Genomic DNA, 17,896 nt, shown 5'->3' with positions numbered 1-17,896 from the left:
TAATAAGAGCCCTCTTCAGTGGATTGTTGTACCTCTAGGGACATTGCTGTTACAAAACAAACCCAGCCCAGTTGAGCTCTCCCAAGGACTATGTAATGCCTCTTCACAGAGATATGGAGGAACAGACAAGATTCAAAAACCCTAGTTAAAAACAAATTAACTTCATTTCTGTTGTGTGTTGAGATAAGGTCTTGCCTATGTAACCTAAGTTACCTTAAACTCATGATTCTGTTGCCCCTGCTTCTCTGGTGCTGGGAGGGATTACCATGTGTGCTGTGCATGACTCAAACACCCATTTTTAAAAATAGTATTTTTTGTTTATTCTTTGAGAATTTCGTTCAAGAATAAAATACGTTTAATCACAACCATTTTCCCTCCTGCTCTAGCTCCTCACAACATGGCCCTCTCTTAACTTCATAGTTTTCTTTTTTAAAAAATATCCCGGGGGCTGGAGAGATGGCTCAGAGGTTAAGAGCATTGCCTGCTCTTCCAGAGGTCCTGAGTTCAATTCCCAGCAACCACATGGTGGCTCACAGCCATCTGTAATGGGGTCTGGTGCCCTCTTCTGGCCTGCAGGCATACACACAGACAGAATATTGTATACATAATAAATAAATAAATATTTAAAAAAAAAAAAAAATATCCCGGAGTCCAATTAGTGCCACCGGCATACCCGGGTGTAGGACCATCCAATGGAGCAAGGACAACCTACCAAGAGAAAAACTCTATATAAAAAATACCTTTCTTAGCAGCAGCTTAACACTGGCTTTCCTAGGAAATATTGAATTATGCTGGCGATCTTGTGTATTTTGTCTGATTTTGGGGATCGATCTTAGAGTCTTCTATATGCTAACTGACCACTGTACCACTGAGTGAATCCCTAGCCCTAGAGTACTTCTTGAATGTAAGACACTAAGAATATAAGACCTGATAATGGTAGAAATAAGCTCTGTACAGAAAAAAAGATCTCTTTGGGCTTAAATTCATTCAGATAATGTTATTAAATTAATGTTATTTAATGTTATTAATGTTATTAATGAAAAGAAAGCAGGGGAGGGTGTGGCTCAATGGCAGAGGCCTTACTCTGCATAGGTAAGGCCCTGGGTTTGATTTCCAGTAATGAAAAAAGAAAAAAAATCTAGGCACGGTTGTTACATTATCCCCATCCCCCAACACACACACACAGAGACACACACAGGGTTTCTCTGTGTAACCCTGACTGTCCTGGAACCTGATTTGTAGACCACGCTGGCCTCAAAGTCAGAGATTCTCCAGTTTCTGCGTCCCGAGTGCTGGGATTAAAGGTATCACCACTGCCCAGTTTGGATGGTGCATACTTGTAAACCCAGAACTTAGAAGGAAAGTTTAAGGCCAGTCTGCGCTACATCAAAAACTGTCTTAGAAGGTTCAGTGGGTAAAAGTGCTTGCCTTACAAGTCTGACAACAGAGTTTGATCCACAGAACTCACATTGTGGAAGCTGAAACCCACTCCAGAAAGTTGTCAGCTAACTTTCCCATGTATGCCATGGCACGAGTGCACTACACTCACACATAAATCAAAAATATGTATATACATCCATACACACACGCACACACACAATAATAATAAATAAAACAAGCAAGGTATGGTGACACACACACCTGTTATCCTAAGATCAAGTAGGTAGGAACAGGATTGCTGAAAATTTGAAGCCAGCCTGGGATATACACTGAGTTCCACCCAGACCAACCTAGGCTATACAGTAAGGCCCTTACTGAGGGGTATGACGAAAGGGGAATCTACCACAAGCAAGCACTGAATCAAATTCCCACATCCCAAAGCTATTACCCTCTAGATGTGGTAGTACCTACCACCATACTAGCGTTCTGCAGACAGAGGGGGGGGACTGCTGACAAATTCAAGGCCAGCATGGGCACATATTAAATTCTAAGCCAGGGTGCCATAGTGAGAACCTGTCTCAAAAGACAAGCGATGAATGGTTGGGGTTTTTTTAATTTGCAATTGATGTGGGAGGGCCCAAGCTCCATGAGATGCGCCATCCCTAAGCATGTGGGCATGGGGATGTGCAAGGACGCAGGCAAGCAAGTCAGTCAGTAGCTTTCCACTGCCCTCTCTGCTTCAGTTCCTGTCCGGACCTCCTGCCCTGGCTCCCCTCAGCGACGGAGTGTGACCTGTAGGATGCAGTAAACCCTTTCCTCCCCAAGTGTTTTGGTCAGTGTTTTATCACAGCAACAGAAGGCAAGAGGACAGAGAACACAGTGCTAAGAACACAGAGTTTGGAGCTACCAAGATATGAGTCTTGACACAATCTCTGTGTACTTTTGTTTCTTTCCTTGAAGAAGGAAGAGGAGCAGTGTACCCGCTAGGCTTCCAGGATGAAGGAAGGCTGTTAGCAGCAAAAGAAAAGAAAGTCGCCTTAAAAACAGGTGATGGATCTGGGCACACAACTCAGCTGAAGGCCACCCGCCCGAATTCTATCCCCAGCACAGCATATGGAGTGTGGTGGCATACTCATGGTCTCTGTAGTAGGGAGTTAGGGTTGTAAGAGCTAGTTAATAATAAGTCTGATAATTCTAGGGGTCCTGAGTTCAGTTCCCAGCAACTACATGGTGGCTCACAACTATCTGTAATGAGATCTGATGCCCTCTTCTGCCAAGTAAGTATACATGCAGATAGATCATCATATACATAAAATAAATAAAACTTAAAAAAAAGTTCAAGGTCATTCTTGGCTATATAGTGAGTTTGAGGCCAGCCTCAGAGACATAAGACGCTGTCTCAAAAACAACAAAAACAAACTAAAAGAACAGATGGTAGAAAAGAAAGGCTAATGGGGCTGGAGAGATGGCTCAACAATTAAGAGCACTGACGCTCATCCAGAAGACCTGGGTTCAATTCCCAGCACATACATGGTAGCTTACAACTGTCTGTAATTCCAATTCAAGGGACCCAACACCCTCACAGGCATATGCGCAAGCAAAAATGCCAATGCACATAAAATAAATGAATTATTTTAAAAAAGAAAGAAAAGAGAAGGTAAAGAGGTAAAGGTATATTTAAAAGTTATTTGTGAAGGGGAACACGACTGGAAAGATGTCTCAGCAGTTAAGAGCACTGGATGCTCTTCCAGATGTCCTGAGTTTAATTCCCAACAATCACATGGTGGCTCACAACCATCTATAGTGGACTCCGAGACCTTCTTCTGGCATAAAGTTGTACTTGCAGATAGAGCACTAATTTACATAAAATAAATTTTAAAAATTAAGGGGCTGGAGAGATGCTCAGGGCTTAGGAGCATGTGCTGCTCTTGCAGAGGACTGAGTTCAATTCCCAGTGCTCATAAGAGGCAGCTCACAACGCCTGTAACTCCAGCTCGAGGGGATCCAACATCACTGGCTTCCAAGGGCACCAACACTCACACGGCACATGCACACACAGACATACATGATTCAAAAGTAAATCAATGACGATGCCAGGAAAAGGTAAAAGCAAGTAAAGCAAACAGGAAGGTCCATCAGGAAACAAAACAGGCCTGCAGAAGCGCTGACAGCACCAAGGAAGTGGACTCTAGGAACAGCTAAGCATTCAGCCAGAAACAAGTTCTCACTGTCTCCAGACGCGCTAGCAAGCGTGTCTAATCTGTGGCCCACAGCCCACATGCAACTGAGGATAGCCACGAATTCATCCCAATGAAGAATTATATACTTACTTTACTTTAAAGGTATTTTTTGCGCTCCCTTCCTCCCCCTTGCCACGGCACTGCTCAGTTCTTAAGCACACACTTTCTAGATAACAATGCCAAGTCACAATGCCAAAAGATTGGCCATACCTGCAAGCCCTCCAGAAACCACAGCAAAGACGAACTGGCTAAACAACAGAGCAGTGACTGCCACAGCTAAGGCACCCTTCTAAAGAGTAGGTCCTTGAGAAGATCTTCATGCAAGTACACCCAATTGCCCCTTGCACTCACCTCCTGGTTTAACTGTTGTTGCCTTTGAACAAGGAGAAAAAAACCCTCTTAGTTCACATTCAAGGGGGAAAATGACAAAAATGCAGTCTGGCTAACTGAGCAGTTTCAGTTACTCACTCCGTTGAGAGGGGCCCAGTGAGGCTTCTCTGGGAGAGCACGGAGAAACAAAGTTTGATTGAGACCTACTGAAAAACCAGTTAAGCAATGGAGTCAGACCAATAATCTGTATCATTGCAAATACGCAAGCTATCAATCAAATAGTCCTCTGTATCCACAAAGAGGGAATTTTAACCATAAGACAACATTAGGATTAAGCAATATGGGGAGGAAAGCGGTCCTAAAATTGGAAAGGAGGGGAGAGCAGCTCTGTGGGGGAAACAAATGCTTTACACACCCAATGTCTGAAGTTCAGCTATAGCACAACCACCAACACAAAAGAGGAGGCAGCAGCAAGACTGTAGAGCTCCACATTAGTAGCAATCACACCGACTTCCTCACAAAAAAGACAAAGAGATGCAATGAGAAATGGTTGAGATCAGAATGTCTCTGGGTGTGGTAATGCATGTCTATTCTACACTCAGCAGGTTGAGGCAGGAATTCACAACGACAGACTCCGGAGACAGGGACTTCAATTCCAGCTTTGGTACTTACAAGCTGTGAGACACGGGATAATTAACTCCTAAAACAGCTAACTACATTTACCACATTAGGTGCCTTAAACTAAAATGAAGCTTGCTGTATAGCTCAGCTGGCAGATGCCTTCCTTGCATTCACAAAGCCCTGGGTTCAGTCCTCAGCATGAATAAAGCAGCAGATTAGTGCATGACTCTTACCAGGGCTCTGGGGAGGTAGAAGCCAGAGGATCAGAAGCTCAAGGTAATTCTCAGCTACACAGCCGTCCATGAAACCATATGCACTAGTACTTGGCACCAAGTAAATACCATTTAGATAGCAACTGCAATTTATTTATTTATCATTATTCTTATCTGAACTCTCTGGCCTCCATCTATCCAGCCTCAAAAGGTTTGTTGATTTTCACAAGTACCTAGTGTTCAGAAATCTTACTAATAAAAGTATTCCTGTACACAAAGACATAATCATAGGAGTATGTTTCAGTATAGAAAATTTACTACGCGAGGCATAAACAAGTTTTGAGAGTCAGGTTTGCCATAATTAGTGATAGAATACCTCTCTGCTCCTGAAAGGCACAGTGTCACAGGTTTGGTACTCAGCTGGCACTGTTGAGAATGGGTGAAAATCCTGCCACCATACTTGCTGGCATGGGCCCCAAAGAAATAGAGCTAACCTGTCATGGGCTAAACTACCATAAGGTGAGCCAGACAGCCCTCTTCTCTTTGAGAGTGGATTATCTCAAGTATTTATTGTAGAAATGGAAAGCTAACACAGACTCATTTTTCTCCCCTTGGCATTTTTCTGGTGATGCAATCATTCTTTCTTTATGACTTAATGGGTGAGAGGTGGTGTTAGAAGCAAGACAAAGCACAAACAAGCATATCCTGACAGAGGAGGCCAGTTCAAATGATTTGGCTGGAGGGGAGCACAGCAACACTGGCTCAGACAAAACTTCCAGATGTTCCCCCATGCCTTACACAAGGAAACAAAACAGACAAAAATCTGACCATCTGAGGCTGGTGAGACGGCTTATGGGTAAAGACACTGGCCACCAAGTGGAGGACCTGATCTCAGCTCCAGGACTTATGTGGTAGGAAGAGACACCAAATTTGGCAACACACAAATGCAATTAAAAGCATTTTTTAAAAAGTAAAAATAGGTGCTGGGGAGATGGCTCAGAGGTTGAGGGCACTGCCACTCTTCTAGAGGACTCAGGTTTAATTCCTAACACCCACATGGCAGCTCGCAACTATCTGCAACTCCAGTTCCAGAGGATATGGCACCCTCACTCAGACACACCCTCAGGTAAACACCAATACAAAAGGAAGTAAATTTGTTTTGTTTAGTTTTGAGCAGGCTTTCTCTGTGTAGCCGCCTGTCCTGGAACTCACTCTGTAGACCAGGTTGGCCAAGAGATCCACCTGCCTCTGCCTCCTAGAATTAAAGTATGTGCCACCACTGCCTGGAAATAAATGTTTTTTAAAAATACAAGAGAAAAGCTATTCAATAATTTTTTAACATTCTTTTTAAATATACTGAATTGGGAATTCATTTATTTATTTATATATTACGTATACAATATTCTGTCTGTGTGTATGCCTGTAGGCCAGAAGAGGGCACCAGACCTCATTACAGATGGTTGTGAGCCACCATGTGGTTGCTGGGAATTGAGCTCAGGACGTTTGGAAGACGAGGCAATGCTCTTAACCACTGAGCCATCTCTCCAGCCCGATATTCAATAATTTTGAAAAATTTCAATAATCTTGAGACTCAAGTCTTAGAGGAGCCGGGAGGTGGTGGTGCATGCCTTTAATCCCAGCACTCAGGAGGCAGGGGCAGGAGGATCTCTATGAGTTCGAGGCCAGCCTGGTCTACAAGAGCTAGTTCCAGGACAGGTTCCAAAGCTACAGAGAAACCCTGTCTTAAAAAAAAAGAAAACAAACAAACAAAAAAACAAAAAAACCCCAAAAAGACTTAGAGAAGAGTTTGCTACAATGAAGCAAGCATGGTAAAAATCAGGCTCACTCAATCACTCAAATCAAAACTGGGCTTTGCCAAAAATAAATGAATAAACAAGACATTTGAGCTTTGGTTTTCTACAAAGAACTATTTAGAAATATGACCACAGAACACACTGCTCGGCTAACAAGAAGGAAATGTTTCCTGTAGAGAAAAGCAGGTAAGGAAAACTGACTGGTGGTAGGAGAGGCTTGCTTTCAGAAGCATTTTACAGTTATATACATGGAGCAGTCACACTAGTAAGCTGCTTCTCAGAGATTTACTCTCACTGACAAATGGAAAAATAATTCTTGGCCTCTGGTTTGTTTTGGTGTACAGACAAGATCTTATGAAGCCCAGGCTGGCTGGACTTGCTCTGCCCTTAAGGCCGTCCTTGAATTCCTCCATCTCCTAAGTTCTGGTGTTACAGGTTTTCATCACCACGCCCCATGCCTCTGATTTTTAAAAACCCTTTTATGAGGATTTCTATATACCAAGAGCAAAGAGACAACATCAAATGCCAAGCATTCTATATATACTATCCACTAGTCTTCACAATAACCACAGATACAGACAAGGCAACTGAAAGAGAGGGAAAATTCAAAAATTTAGGCCATGGCAAAAGCCTAGTATGATGGTGCACTTCTTTAAGCCCAGCACTTGGAAGACAGAGGCAGACAGATTTCTCTGAGTTTGAGTCCAGTCTGATCTTTATAAGTTCTGGCCACGTTGGGGTTACATAGTAAGAATCTGTTTCAACAAAACAAAACGAACCTCACCAAGCTGACACTGTCTCTCACTCAGACTCACACACACTCTACACATGTCATTTCACAGCTAACGGCGTAACAGGTAGTCCTCAGTCCACTTGCCTGAATGTTAAGGTCTGCCCGCAGAAGTAGGTGGGAGCACTGGAGTAGAGGACGCCCGAGGACTCGGCATCATTTCGGAGTGCTATATTCCTCCGACTGCTCAGACTGTACCCCTCAAAGCCAGTCGTCCACTCTTCAAAAGGAAAGACATTAAAAATTTTTATAATCTTTTCAAAAGTATAGTGAATACAAATATTAAATAGAATTGAATGAAAGTAACTACTTAGAGGGATCCTGGCTAAGTTTAATAAAAGATTTAGTAACATATTGCCTATTGGGGTTAGAGCCACAAATAACAAAAACGATTCTGGTAAATTCCTGTACTAATTGAAAAATCAAATGATGGTCATCTTCTATCTCTTCAAATTTAATAGTTTGTAAATAATAGAGCATATATTTATTAGCATGTATAAGGATCTGAGTTCAACCGACAGTAGCATATTAAAAATGAATAAACAAAGTCAGGTGGTGGTGGCGCACGCCTTTAACCCCAGCACTTGAGAGGCTGAGGAAGGTCTATGAATTTGAGGTCAGTGTGGCTTACAAAGCAAATTCCAGGACAGCCAGTGCTACTGCACAGAGAAACCCTGTCTTGAACAGTAACAATAACAAAAACAGCTAGAGAGATGACTCTGGTAAAGACCACTCACAGAGGACCAAAGTTCAGTTCCCAACATCCCTTTTCAGTCAGATTACTGCCTATAACTCCAACAACTCCTGTGGGCACCAGCAAACATGTGAACACATATACACATGTACAAATAAATAAAATCTTTAAATTAAAAAAGGAAGGAAGGGAAGAAGGGAGGAAGAGAGGGAGAAAGAGAGAGAGAAAGAAAAAGAAAGAAAGAAAGAAAGAAAGAAAGAAAGAAAGAAAGAAAGAAAGAAGAAAGAAGGAAAGAAATAAATCAGTATCCTAGGCATTGTTTCCAACGTGTGGCTTTGGTGATGCTCAGTTTTAAATTATAAGCACAAGAGCTGATGAAAACAATTTACATGGAGTGGTCTAAGTAAAGGCAGGTTCCACGTTCTCTCAGTTCAAGATTATCTTTAGGAGAGTGGTTACCTGTGCACCACTCTCAGCACAGGAAGTAAGCGTCCCCACACCCCACTGAGCCGGTGTGACAAGCTAGGCGCATACCATGGGGCACCAGTGTGGAGTGACCTGTCTGGGGAACACTCCAAGGACTCCACTCCTGCCGGCCGTCTCCTCGGGCGCAGACTCTGAACTGATAATCAACATTGGGGTCTATGTGCAACACTATGAATTCAGTGTCAGAGCCTACATACACGTCTTCAAAATGATTTGCAGTACATTTACGGAACTGCAGCCTGTAATCTTGAGCTGTAAAGTCATCGTCCACCTGTGGAGAAACATTTTTTAAGTTAGGTAAGAACCATGAAAAAAATGGGGACATCCAAACAAAATCCTGAATTTTTTGCCGAATAGGGGCAATATGGAACACTAAGGGGAGGACACAGGCAATATGTTTATCACTATTTCCATTTTGTTTTTCCTGAGATAGGTAGGGTATCACTAAATGTAGACCAGGCTGGCCTTGAATTCATGGTAATCTTGCTTCAGCTTCCTGAGAGCTAGGATTATAAATTTGCATTACCATATCCAGTTGCTTTTCCTTTTCTTTTTCTTCTGTTTCTTTTCGCTTGTTTCTTTGTTTTTGAGAGCAGGTCTTGCAATATTGCCCAGACTGGCCTTGAGCTCACCATCCTCCTGCCTTGTCATCTCAAATGCTATGATGTTACCATAACTGGCTCCTTCCTTCCACTTATGTGTATTAAAGGCATGCACCACCACTGTCCAACTAAATCTTTTTAAATTTTATTTTATGTTGTTTGGGTATTTTGCCTTCACTTACATCTACTCGTGTGTGCCTGGTGCCCAGAGTCCTCAAACTTAGAGATCCGCCTGCCTCTGCCTCCCAAGTACTGGGATTAAAGGAGTGCGCCACCATGCCTGGGGACACTGATGTTTTAAGAAGTCCTTTCAAGGAGCTGGGGGCAGCTTGGTGGTATGGTGGGTTTGACTGCCAGCTCCACAAAAGAAAGTAAAACTTGAGCTCGTTATTTGACACTGGAAGAACCACCTCAGTTCACATTCCCTGTGCTTTTAATTATAAAACATCCCCCCACCCCGCTCCAACCAGCAGGGGTGGTGCACGCCTTTAATCTCAGCACTCGGGAGGCAGAGGCATGCGGATCTGAGTTCAAAGCCAGCCTGGTCTACAGAATGAGTTCCAGGACAACCAGGGCTACATAGAGAGACCTGTCTTGAAAAACAAAACAAAGCGTGGCAGTGGAGGTACATGCCTTTAATCCCAGCACTTGGGAGGCAGTGGCAGGTGTATCTCTGAGTTCGAGGCCAGCCTGGTATACACAGCAAGTTCCAAAACAGCCAAAGTTGTTACAGATAAATCCTGCCTCAAAAAAAAAGTAAATAAATAAATCTTAAAAGCCCAAATCACAAACACATAATGTATGAGGCCATTTCTGTAACTTGATACATACCTTACACCATCGCACTATGATGCCTCCAGGTTTCTCTATTAATTCTTCAATCTGTACTGGTGGGCGGGAAGCTACTGTTCCATGCTTAAAAATGTGGTCTTTCACTATGTTGAGAATGGAATCATCCAACTGAGCAGATAAACAGGGTACATCAACTAGCAAAGGCACTTCTGGTAAGCTAAGGAAACAAAGTTCATATGTTTAAGACATGCTTAACATGGAGATGAAAACGCAAGGACTATTTTAGTCATATGCTACAAGAGCCCTCAAGGCCTCAGCAAATAATTCTTAAGAAGCTGGAGTCTTCATGAGGGCTTTCATCTTTATAGTATATGAAGAGTCTCTTCCCCAATTGTTATAATAATGACAAAAAACCATAAACTGTGTAGTAGCATGTGCCTATAATCCCATCACTCAGGAGACTGAGATAGGGGAATCACAAATCAGAGGTCAGCCGGACCTACATACACAGAGATACCCCACCTTAAACAAACCAAAAACCAAAAAATAACAGCGAAAAAGACAAATTGATAAAATCACAACTGTGGAGTTTATATCAAAATATCTCCTTTAGCCGGGCGGTGGTGGCGCACGCCTTTAATCCCAGCACTCGGGAGGCAGAGGCAGGCGGATCTCTGAGTTCGAGGCCAGCCTGGTCTACAAGAGCTAGCTCCAGGACAGGCTCTAGAAACTACAGGGAAACCCTGTCTCGAAAAACCAAAAAAAAAAAAAAAATCTCCTTTACTGAAGTAGGATGGATTTTTTTTCTGTGTAGAGGCCACGACAACCGTCTCCATATCTCTCTAATTTCACTATTAGTGCTGCTTTCAAAGCAGGCACCAGACTTTTTAGAATTTAACAATTCCATTAACTACTGGAATTGAAAAAGATCTATAATAATACTATGTCAAAGATTTCAACCAGAGTCATTTGACACTACTAGTAATGCCAGTGAGTAGTAAAACCTTGAAAAACAGATTCTCTTATAGTTTAGGTTGTGAGCCTGGCCTTTAGCGGCTGAGACATCTCTCCTGCCCAAAAAACAGATTCTCTATTTCCTGTGATCAGAATTTTTAATGGGGACCAAGTGGGTGGGAGGGTCAAGATTGGGAGGAAGGCAAAATACTTAAATGCTTAAAAATAAGTCCAAAAGTGACTGTCTCTTTTACCTGTCCAACTGAATGTGGGAGGCCTTTTTGGTAAAATTCCACAATTTATCATTATGTTCTTCTATACCTCCATGAATGGCGATCTCACCTACAGCAGAGGGTAAAAAAATTTTGTAAGTAAAAAAACAGGCACATTTTTAACCAATACAACTCATGTCTCCTGTGGATTTCTTGTTTTGCTGCAAGTTAATTCCCAAGTGACACACAATCAAATTCTCAAAACGACTTTGCAGGTGAGAGAGAACAAAGACGTACGACTGCTCTCTAACTGCAGATGTAGCTCAACAACCAATTACACAGAACACAAGGCCAGCGACATCTCCTCATTCCTCCTTATCAATTCGTGAGGTTCCCCATCCTGTTCTGTTATTTACAGTAATTTACTGGGGAGATATGCACACATGTAGATGCAGTTATTTTTTCCCATCACACGAGTTTCAGGGACTTACTTCAGGCTGTCAGGTTTGGTACCAAGCTCCTTTGCCCACTGAGACACCTAGCCGGCCCTTTTTTTCTGACTTCTTCAAGATAAGATCTTGGCTGACTTGAAACTTGCTATATAGACCAGGCTGGCCTCAAAATAACAAGCTATTTCTGCCTCTAACTCTTGAGTGCTGGGATTCCAGGGGTGAGCCTTCACACTCCTGGCTCCTCTTGATCAGTTCTAACAGGAACAAAATATTAGCCAAAGAGCAGCAAAAGGACATAGGATCTTAAACAGTCAAATGATGCCAGCTGAGGTGGTACATGACTACTATCTTAGCACGTGTGAGGCTGAGGTCTGAGACAAGCCTGTGCTATATAACGAGACCCTGTCTCAAAATGAAAGTAGAATGATGCAGTCAGATCTCCCTGAAAGCACTCTATACATTAAAGCACCAATCAGGCCGGGCAGAGGCAGCCTGGTCTCCAGAGTGAGTTCCTGGATAGTCAGGACTACATAGGGAAACCCTGTCTTGAAAAAACCAAAAAAAACCAAACCAAAACAACAACAACAACAACAAAAGAAATGACTCAACAGAATAAGGAAATGCTTTATACAGGGCATGAAAATGACCAACATCTACATCCTCTAAAATGATGAAGGATAGTGTTACATCATCCAAATGGAACTACTCAAGGTTTTTGTTGCTTTTTTTTTGTTAACTAAACTATGACTACATTTATTTATTTATTTATTTATTTATTTGTTCGTGTGTGTGTGTGTGTGTGTGTGTGTGTGTATACCACGATACTATGGCACACTTGTGGAAGTCAAAGGACAACCTGCAGGAGTTAGTTCTCTTCCTCCACCACATGGTCCCAAGATCAAACTCAGGTCATCCATCAGGCTTGGCCACAGGTACCTTTACCCCGCAAGCCATCTTGCCAGTATGAACTCAACTTTTCTGGGAGAATATGACCTTCTTTACTAAAAGAAAACATGGACATATTGAATGCTGCCTTAAGTCTCTAGCACTAGGGAGATAGAGGCAGGGTGATAGGAAGTTCAAAGTCAGACTGGGTTATGAGGCACCACTGAAGAGATGGCTCGGGGATTAAGAGCACTTGGTCTTACAGAGAGCCTAGGTTTTTTTTCCCCAGCACCACATGACAGTTCACAACAATCTGTAACTCCACTTTCAGGGAATCTGACCTCCACAGGCACCACCATGCATGTGGTGTACATACACATACATGAAGGCAAATACTTATAAAAATAAAATGCTTAAACTTAATAAATTACACAGAGAGAAGCTTTTATCTTCTCTGTAGGGAGAAGGGGGAAAGAGTTTGAAATGAAAAATGTTTCAAAAGTATAAAAAACTTCAAGCATTAAGTGCTATGACAAACAAGTACATGCCTCAAAGGATTTATCTTCAGAAATGAAATCACAGCCCTCACTGTTATTGGTGTGCACACGCCAGCCCTGTGCTGACCTACTTCTGGGTCTGTGTCCAAATTCAAAGCCTCAAGGGGAAGACATTCTGTGGTTCTGCTAAAAAGAATTTTCTCAAAGGCACTATTATGCCAGTAAAAAATAAACATGTCTCACTGAGGATTACAATTAGCTACGCAATTGTGAGGCCTGGGCCAAACCAATTATGTAAGTCCAGCTTGACACAGATCCTTGACATTCACTCCACTCCTGATGTTACTTCTGCTCAGAATCCTTTGCTTGATGAATTTCTTCAGTCTCTGCGGAACTCCCACAGAGGGCTGTCCTATACTTCCCCAGACAGACTCCTTTGTTCTTCAGTAAAAATTTAGATCTTACTCAGCATGACTCCTACTGAATTACATACAAAACCCAAAGAACAGAACTGTGATCGTTTTATTTAATACACCTAACAAAATGTCTGTACTGGAAGAAGAAAGTCCTATCACAGAAGGAAGACAGAGACGAACGATCTGAGACTTACAGGTGACTTAACAACAACGAAACCTGCCTAAAACCTGGAGTGTAAGAACTGAAACTGGTGGTGGTGCCCTCTTTTAATCCCAGCACTTGGGGGGCAGAAGCAGATGGATCTCTGGGACTTGGAGACCAACCTGGTCTACAAAGCAAGTTCAAAGACAGCCAGGGCTACACAGTGAAACCCTGTCTCACTTGCCCTCACCTCCCCCCTCAAAAACAACTAAAAATGAAGTTAGGTATGATGGTTTAACCCAGCAAGCCCAGTACCCATGCTGCTTTGTCAGGGGCACTGCTGAGAATTAATTCATGGCATTCTAGACAATGATATGAGACCCTGTCTCAAAAATACAAAACAAAACAGTAAATAAACAAAAGTTTATAAAAAGTTGTGAAAATAAATTTGAAATTACATGCGGAGTAAGTGATTGAAAATGTAATGGATGAGCTAGTAGGACTGCTCAGTGGGTGAAAGTACCTGCCCCCGAGCCTGCTGATATGAGCTCTATCCCTGGGATACATATAGTAGAAGCTGAGAACCAACTTTGTTGGTGGTCCTCTGATCTCTATGCATATGTTGTGGCATGTGTGAGCCTCTACTCCCCCACACAGAGAGGAAGAATGTAATTTTTAAAATGTAATGCATAACCCCTTCGAAAAATTGGGATTTAAATACCATAATCATAGAACCTTCTGAAGTACTCTTTTTTTTTAATAAATGATCCCAATCAATACTTTGATTATGCTTAGACTAGGGTCCCTCACAGCATATCTATGTCCTGTATTACAAAATGTCTCAAGGCAGAAACATTCCAGGTACCCTTCAGATGGCAAGAAGCCTGCTAGTATCCTAAGAAATCGGTCTGCAAGGATTTAACAGGTTCCCTGACTCCCACCTTCTCGGACCAGGTCATCTGCGGTGTTAACTCCATGCTCTATGAGCTTCTGGCAGTCATCTAATGGTTTGATGGTCTCCTGTTCAATGGTGTCCACCTCTTGCAAAAGGGTCACCAATCGCTCATCCAACAGCTTTCCAAGAGTTCCTTTTAAATCACTAAAATGATGTTTGAGGACATCTCTTGTCTGTGAAGCACTCTCTTTTATCTAAAAAGAACACAAAAACTCAAATTTAGAATCTTTAGAAAAAGTTAAAGTATAGGCATCATTCATAATTACCTAATTGTACCAAACAACTACCATCTTCCGCTCATTAAAAAAAGATGGTATGCTATGTCGGGACTGAACCTAGGGTCTCACACATGCTAGACAAGCATTCTACTGCTGAATTAACACCGTGCTCCCTCCCCTTTAGTTAATTAAGACACGGCCTTACTATGTAATCCTAGGTTGGCCCCAAATAAATTTTCCTATCTCCCAAGTGTTAGGATTACAGGACACATCATCAGCCCAGATCACACTTATTAAAAAAAAGGGGGGGGGGTCGGAAAAGATAGGGTCTTCAGGCATGGAGCCTGCTATGATCCTACAATCCTCTAGCCTCAGCTTAGTAGAAAATTTTAATGTAGTCAAGCATGATAGAACATGCCTGTAAAACCGGCACTCTGGAGGCTGAGGCTAAAGCCTCATAAATTTGAAGACTATTCAGATTATACAGCAAAACCCTGTCTTACAAAGAATTTTTTTGTTAATTAAATTATATACTTAAGGTACGCAGTGTGTTTTGATATAAATATACAGTCAGTTGATACTTCAGTTATGTATCAATGTATGCATCTCTTGACATAGTTATCTATTCTTTTCTTTTTTTTCTTGGCCGGGAGGGGACAACAAAAAACTCTATGTTGTTCTGGCTGTCCTGGAACTCACTCTTCAGACCAGGCTGATCTCAAACTCAGATCGACCTGCTTTTGCCTCCCAAGTGCTAGGATTAAAGGTGTGAGCCACCACAACCAGCTTAATGTAGCTAAAGAAAAGTTTTAAAAATAAATTACACATTTTTTTTTTCTTTTTTTTTTTTTTTTGGTTTTTCGAGACAGGGTTTCTCTGTGGCTTTGGAGCCTGTCCTGGAACTAGCTCTTGTAGACCAGGCTGGTCTCGAACTCACAGAGATCCGCCTGCCTCTGCCTCCCGAGTGCTGGGATTAAAGGCGTGCGCCACCACCGCCCGGCTAAATTACACATTTTTAACTGGGCATGGTGGCACACACTTATAATCCTAGCACTTGGGAAGCAGAGGCAGTCGGATCTTTGTGAGTTTGAGGCCAGCCTGGTCTACAGATTGAGTTCCTGGACAGTCAGGGCTACAAAGAGAACCCTGTCTCAGAAAGCCAAAACAACAAAACCGAAACAAGTTTAACCTGGTTTAAAAAAATGTCGCTCCCATTACAGAGAATCAGACATCAGATATTGGGGGAAAACAACTGAGCAATGACATAAACTCAAAATCCTTGTCTAGGTTGGCCACCTGCACTGCCTTTATTCTCCAGTATTACCCAACAAGAATGTAATCTATAGTGAAAAATGCAAGATGAAGCCCCGTGTAGTGATTCATCCCTTTAATCCTAGCATTCAGATGGTGCAGGCAGGCAGCTCTCTGTGAGCTTGAGGCCAGCCTGGTCTACAGAGTGAGTTCCTGAATATACAGAGCTGTAAAGAGAAACTTGCCCCCAAAATAAATAAATAAGCAACCAAAAAACAAAAAGCAAGCAAACAAATACATGTATTTAGTGCGTGTGCTGGGGGTGGGCAGGGGGGTAGGTGTTCCTGGGCCACAGAACCTGGGCCTTCACTTGTAAGTAGAGGTCAGAAGATGACTTTTGGGAGTTATTTCTCTCCTTCCACCATGTGGAAGTTCAGCCTCAGGGACTGAACTCAGGTTGTCACAACTGGGGCAAGCACCTTTATCCAACAAGGCATCTTACCAGCCCAATGATTACTTTTTTTTATATGTGGTAAGAACACTGAAGATCTCAATTAGTAATTTGCAAAATACACTACAGTACAGACATCAGTTCCTATCCTGTACATTCAGGCTCCAGAATAAGTTCATCAAACACAACTAAAGCACTGTGCCTTGGAGCCACCATCTCACTCTTCCGCCTTATTCCTGCTAGTCACTATTCTACTCCACATTTCTATGAACTGGACGTTTTCTAGATTCCACATAAGTAAGATCATATAATACTTTCCTTCTGGATTCAATGGTTTCACTTGGCCTCTTGATGATAAGCATGTGTCACCATACTCAGCTTTGTTGTTGCTGTAGCTGTCATCTGTATTTGTACAAACCTGCTTTACTTTACTTTTATGTCTGTGTGTATTCCTGTGCACACATGTGCATGAGGGCGTGCACAGATGTCTTCCCAGAACACTGTTCATCTTATTTTGGGGAACAGGATCTCTCACTGATCATGGAACTCAATGATTGGCTAGACTGGCTAGCTAATAATTGAAACAAGTATTGGTTCTGTGATTAAGTCTTTGTTCTAGGAGTTATGACAGAAGATCTTTATCTCACATACCCTCTTTCACTTAAATGCTAACTATAAGTACTTTCTCTCTCTCTCTACCAAGAATAAATATATCTCTTCTCCCCACAAAAAAGTTTCAAGAAGCTTTAATCACAGCATTGAGGAAGAGGCTGTCAAATCTCTCTGAGTTACAGGGTAGCCTGTTCTAAAGAGTGAAAGAGTGAGTTCCAGGATAGCAAGAGCTACATACAGAAACCCTATCTCAAAAAAAAAAAAAAAAAAAAAGAAACAAATAACCAAATGGAAAAAACAAAAAAACCAGAAAGAATGTCTTATGAATTTTTTTCCCTTTGGTTTTTTTTTTGAGACAAGGTTTCTCTGTGTAGCCCTGGCTGTCCTAGAATTCACTCTGTAGATCAGGCTGGCTTCAACTCACAGATCAAAAGCATGTGTCACACGCCTGGCTGCCTTACTATTTTTGCGTTGTTAGTACTGTACAGTATCAGGCTCTACATACTGCACTCTAACTTCTTTTTTTTGTTGAACAAGATCTCCTGGCTCAAAACTCTTACGAAGTTCAAGATGACCTTGAACTTGATCCCCCCCCCCCCACTTCTCCAACACCAATGCCCCAATGCCTAGCTTCATGCATTCTTGGCTAGTACTCTCCCAACTAAGCTATATCCCAGGCCCAGAACCTACCTTTTCAAAGACCAGAGTTGATGTATAAATGCAATACAGATAGAATAAAGTCATCACGTCAGAGCACTGTGCTACATTTCAGACCTCCTTCTAAGAGGAAACTCTGCATTTGAGCACTGGGCCAGCAAGGCCCTGCCTGGGTCTTTAACAGATACAGCATGTGCAGGAAGTGCACTGGTTAGGTAAAGTCAATTTCCTCT

The 17,896-nt window shown here is 42.2% G+C and overlaps 1 protein-coding gene across 1 annotated transcript in view; it reads right to left on the bottom strand.

Annotated features, from left to right (window-relative positions):
* The window catches only part of Crlf3 (cytokine receptor like factor 3), a 40,903-nt gene that overhangs the window by 6,950 nt on the left and 16,057 nt on the right, over positions 1 to 17,896 (bottom strand). Inside the window, exons 2-6 of the mRNA XM_038326772.1 lie at positions 14,461 to 14,668; positions 11,170 to 11,257; positions 10,001 to 10,178; positions 8,616 to 8,838; positions 7,475 to 7,607 (exon numbers count right to left, since the gene is read on the bottom strand). Of these exons, the coding sequence (XP_038182700.1) occupies positions 7,475 to 7,607; positions 8,616 to 8,838; positions 10,001 to 10,178; positions 11,170 to 11,257; positions 14,461 to 14,668 (830 nt within the window). The remainder of the gene's footprint in view (positions 1 to 7,474; positions 7,608 to 8,615; positions 8,839 to 10,000; positions 10,179 to 11,169; positions 11,258 to 14,460; positions 14,669 to 17,896) is intronic.

The sequence above is a fragment of the Arvicola amphibius genome, chromosome 4 (assembly GCF_903992535.2).
Source record: "Arvicola amphibius chromosome 4, mArvAmp1.2, whole genome shotgun sequence".
Lineage (NCBI taxonomy): Eukaryota > Metazoa > Chordata > Mammalia > Rodentia > Cricetidae > Arvicola > Arvicola amphibius.
This window is presented reverse-complemented; position numbering and strand designations above follow the sequence as displayed.